Below are 4,874 nucleotides of genomic sequence, written 5' to 3'. Positions count from 1 at the left end.
AGAAGAAGTTGTTTAAAGTTTTAAACATATTTGACCCCTGTGACCTTGAATATGGGTGAAGGTCATTCATTTGAACAAACTTTGTAGCCCTTCATCCCAGCATGCTACTGGCCAAATATCATCACCCAGGGCATTTTGGTTTTTGAGAAGAAGTTGTTCAAAAGTTTTTTAATACAATTGACCTCTGTGACCTTGAATATAATTGAAGGTCATTCATTTGAACAAACTTGTTAGCCCTTCACCCAAGCATGCTACTGGCCTAATATCATCTCCCTGGGCATTTTGGTTATTGAGAAGAAGATGTTTAAAGTTTTTGACATATTTGACCCCTGTGACCTTGAAAATAGGTGAAGGTAATTAATTTTAACAAACTTTGTAGCCCTTCATCCAAGTTTGCTTCTGGCCAAATATCGACACCCTAGGCCTTTCGGTTATTAAGAAGTCGGTTAAAGTAAAATATTGATGCCGGACGACGGACGGACGGACGACGGACGCCGCGCCCCGGCATAAGCTCACTTGGCACTTCGTGCCAGGTGAGCTAAAAAGGTTCAACAAACAACAGATATCTAGTTTTTTGACATATTTTTCAGATGCGTGTTTGCTAATAAACTTCATCATAATTTGTTAAATATTACAAAACCCCGTGACACCAGATCAAAACGAGACTTGAACGTGATTGAAACCTCAGAAGAGTGCATCCTTTAGTACCTTACAACCATCAATGTGGCGGTTACCACCTGTGGTGGAGGAATATTTGCCTCAGGCTAGAGGTCCCAATTCTAAGAGAGATCAATCTGTGTTCCAGTCGTAAAATTTCATATTTTTTTTAAAAATCCAAGTAATTAATGAGTCAGAACAGTTGAGTCAGTCTTCAAGCCAGAGGCAAGGCACTTAAAAAATATTACCTCCCTTTTTCGACAATTTTAAGACATTCACATTCAATAAAAGTTTTAATGATTCTGATGATTCATGTAGCAAGGCTGTCATATCATTTACAGTTTTACATTACTGAAGCTATTTCAAGTTTGTTTTAGTTTGCTCACCTGTTAAACATTGTGTAAAATGTCGCTACTTCATAAACTCTCATCCTTGGCATCTGTAACATCTCCCCAACTCTATGCATTGCAGAAATTGGTAGCCAGCCTGAAAAAGGGAGAAGAATACTTGAGTTGCCTCCCTTTAGCTACATCCAATCTAAATTGTCTGACTACAGGTATTACAAAATATTCCAAGATTGACTTTTTAACATTTGAAGTAGCAGATTTTAATATTGAATAATTTGCATGCTAATTTTTTTATGATTGGAAACAGTACTTAAGAATGGACATTTTTTTTTTTTTACATCATTTCAATTTTCAAGATACTTAATTGAGAAAACATCTTGTGATGTTTCAGATCGTTGCCATGCATGATTGCTCATAGATCAGTTCCCGATGAACCATCCTTATTATAAAGTTATTCTAATGATATTGAAATGATTTGTACCTCATTTAAAGCCTCTTCAGTGATTTATTTTGTGAAAAAAAAGTTTTTACAACATTAACAGACCTTATCATGAAGCATGTTTTGTTTTCGGAAAATCATTCTTTTGAGATTCCGAAATGCTTAGACAGCGTATATACTGCATGCATACCATGTTGCCGTTGGGCTATGTCCAGGATTGGAATAACTGCAGCTGCTTGGTGACCCTCAGGGTAGTTATTTATGATCAACTCTGCTCTCTGTAACAATCAGAATTTGTATTTATTAGTGATTAACTATATTGGAATATGGTCCTGGCAATTCAAAGTGTGTTTAATAAACATTTTCGGATCTGATAAAGGAAGACACTACCTAAATTCATTTAAATATAAGTTATATATCTTACTGTTTATTCAGATGCCTAAATAATCTAGAGTTTTACAAACAATTTTTGTTTGAATACAGGAATTCTGGGCTCAATTATGTTACTCAACATATAAATTATAGCTACATACATGAACTTCCAATGTTATATAACATTATGGAGAGGCAAACAGACAAATTTACATACCACATGTAAGTATAAAACAAATTAACATCTGATGACCATTTGGTTACTTACATATATATGTATATATATGAATCAGTTCTGTTTTTCTAGTTTAGAAATTTATCGGCCTGGCATGTGTTATTTAGACTAGCAACGTTAAAATCTACATTTTAAGATTTCTAGGTAACATTTGTAAAAAGTGTTTGATTATTAACACAAATACCCAGCAATAGTGATTACCATCATCAAGGATATCAAAGCACAGCACCAATGCTAGCCCGGGAGATTTACACAATTCAAATCCCATAAAGAAACACTAACCCTAGATTTACATAATTCCCAGTGCAACCAAGGAGATCAAGCACTTTACCCTTTCACCCCTAGGTAACTTTAGTGGACTCTTCCATGCAATTATTGGGATGAGTCCATTATGATCTACAGTACTGTGGTGAAAGGGTTAATATAATACAACATACTGCAATTATACTGTGAAATAAAAGCGATAGATAATCTACAGCCTGATAGTTTGCCTTCCCCTAAAAGAAAACATTACATGCAATGTGTGTTACCTTTTTATTCTCTGCAGTGAATTCAAATGGTGTATCAGGGTTATTTTCTGGCGAGTCTCGATGCTGAAAACAAAACATTAAACTTAATGAGAACAAAAATACCATTATTTCATTAATATTTCAGCTCAGTCTCAAGGTTCATATGATCAACTAAGGTTAGTGTTTGCAAAACTTCAATAATATGCAACTCAGCATTTACAAATATATTACATTATATGATCCTGGTATGCATATCTGAAACAGACATATTTTCTACAAGTGGATATCATGTCATCTTCAGTTATGCTATCAGTCTTCATATCATTGATTTTCCAGGGTATTTCAGTATTTAACTGCCTCCAACCCTCTATATCTTGAAAAAACTGAAGTGTTTTACAGCGTGTAGAATACATTTTCTCTTTGCACAAAATTGTCATTATTACTTGTGACCAGGATTACAACTCATGCTATTTGAATTTGTTCAACATCAGTGGCACATTCTACTGAAAGTCTACCAAGGTGCCTTTTATGTGCATCGAGACAAAGGGTTTAAACTTTATCTGTGATACTATTACTATCAGTTATATAATTACAATGAGAACTTTATTGTGCACAATATTACTTTCTCATGACAATTTGGGAATATCCTTTGTCTAACTGCATTGGAAGATGAAGGTAATTATCCATTGGACCAATCTGCCTGCATTAAAAGATACTGAATATCTTACCACAGGAAGGGGACCAGAACTACATGCAGGTACTGATCTGTGCAGCGTCCTTATTTGGCCCACCTGTAATGAAGAAAAGTTTAAATGTGGTATAAGTGCTAATATTCACCTATAGCTTAGCTTTCGGTTGACCATGAAAATTAAGATATTCAAAAAGTCAAAAGCCCTTTTTTTTCAAGCGGAAGGGTGAAAACGAGTCAAATAGAAATGTATTTTGAAAACCAAGAGTCAAAAATAATTTTGGGGAGTCAATAACATTTTCTAAGGATCTATTGAAAGTCCTGAATTGAGATTGTAACAATGTTACCATTGTAACAATATAGTCCGACTGCAAACGTTTGCAGGGTTACATAATTGGATCATGACCACTCCATGAACGAGGAGACATCCCAATATCTTACCCTCCAAACGTTTGGAGCTGGACTATGATTACAAAGGCATGTTCTGCAACAGTGTTTAGATTTTTTCTTTAAAGAAATAGAAACTGAAAATTAATATAAGTGATATCAAATGATTTGATGATGGCATAATCCAATGTTAAGTTAAAAAACATGCCTATAAAGTGAACATATTATGTAAAGTTTTGTTAAGTCATTTTTTTAAATTGGTAAAATTATTTTGGATGTAATAATATTATTAGGATGGGAATAGCATTGGATTCAAGTCGTTTAATTTTTTTCTGCTGTTTAACGTCCTGTTAACAGCTAAGGTCATTTAAGGACGGCCTCCCCTGTGTGCAAGATGCATGCGTGTAGTGCATGTGTGTGTATTTTGGGAGGCTGCGATATGTTCGTGTTTGTCTCCTTGTGATAGCGCGGAACTGATGCCGACTTTATAGTGCTACCTCACTGAAACATACTGCCGAAGACACCCAGCAGGACGCCCCACCCGGTCACATTATACTGACAACGGGCGAACCAGTCGTCCCACTCCTAATTTGCTGAGCGTTAAGCAGGAGTATAAACTACCATTTTTAAAGACTTTGGTATGTCTCGGCCAGGGGACAGAACCCAAAGCCTTCCTCACAGGGGCGAACGCTCAACAAATGGCCAAAAGTGAGGCATTGTCAAGAGAGACATTAGGAAGAAGAAAGTTATTTAGAAAGGAGCTACTTATGTTTAGTAATGCATGCGAAAATAAGATTAGTAGGTACTGTATATATACTGACAGTCAAGATGACAGGTTGTTACAAAACATAGGCTAAATGACCTCCATGTATTTCCAAAACAGACGCTCGATTCCAATGTGTCATTGCATCATGAATGATCGAAAAGAACAGCAATATGATGATTTTGTTATGAGATTAAAGAGATTGATTAACATATATCACCAATCTGATACATACAGCAAGTGTGTGGAGTTTTCGGAGTGACCGCAGCATCTTTTCTTATTGCCGGAAGTAGTTCTGGCTCATAGCAGTCTCGGTCAAAATTACTCTTTTCAACCCATATTACGAAAAAGAAGATATTTTTGTTTCAACACCATTTTTTGTGAATGAAGATAATTAAAAAGAAGAAATTTCGGATCAATAATTTATCTTACATTATATTTTATTTTTGAATTATTCAGTGCGGTACTACGAAACTA

The 4,874-nt window shown here is 35.3% G+C and overlaps 1 protein-coding gene across 1 annotated transcript in view; it reads right to left on the bottom strand.

Annotated features, from left to right (window-relative positions):
- The window catches only part of LOC110443735 (NADH dehydrogenase [ubiquinone] flavoprotein 2, mitochondrial-like), a 9,798-nt gene extending 5,087 nt beyond the window's left edge, over positions 1–4,711 (bottom strand). The window contains exons 1-5 of the mRNA XM_021488116.1: positions 4,633–4,711; positions 3,288–3,350; positions 2,581–2,643; positions 1,634–1,721; positions 1,044–1,143 (exon numbers count right to left, since the gene is read on the bottom strand). Coding sequence (XP_021343791.1) covers positions 1,044–1,143; positions 1,634–1,721; positions 2,581–2,643; positions 3,288–3,350; positions 4,633–4,668 — 350 coding nt within the window. The 5' untranslated portion in view covers positions 4,669–4,711. The remainder of the gene's footprint in view (positions 1–1,043; positions 1,144–1,633; positions 1,722–2,580; positions 2,644–3,287; positions 3,351–4,632) is intronic.
- Positions 4,712–4,874: the final 163 nt, after the last annotated feature.

Source organism: Mizuhopecten yessoensis, unplaced genomic scaffold, assembly GCF_002113885.1.
Source record: "Mizuhopecten yessoensis strain PY_sf001 unplaced genomic scaffold, ASM211388v2 scaffold716359, whole genome shotgun sequence".
NCBI lineage: Eukaryota > Metazoa > Mollusca > Bivalvia > Pectinida > Pectinidae > Mizuhopecten > Mizuhopecten yessoensis.
The sequence above is the reverse complement of the archived record's forward strand: the minus strand, read 5'-3'. Positions and strand labels throughout refer to the sequence as shown.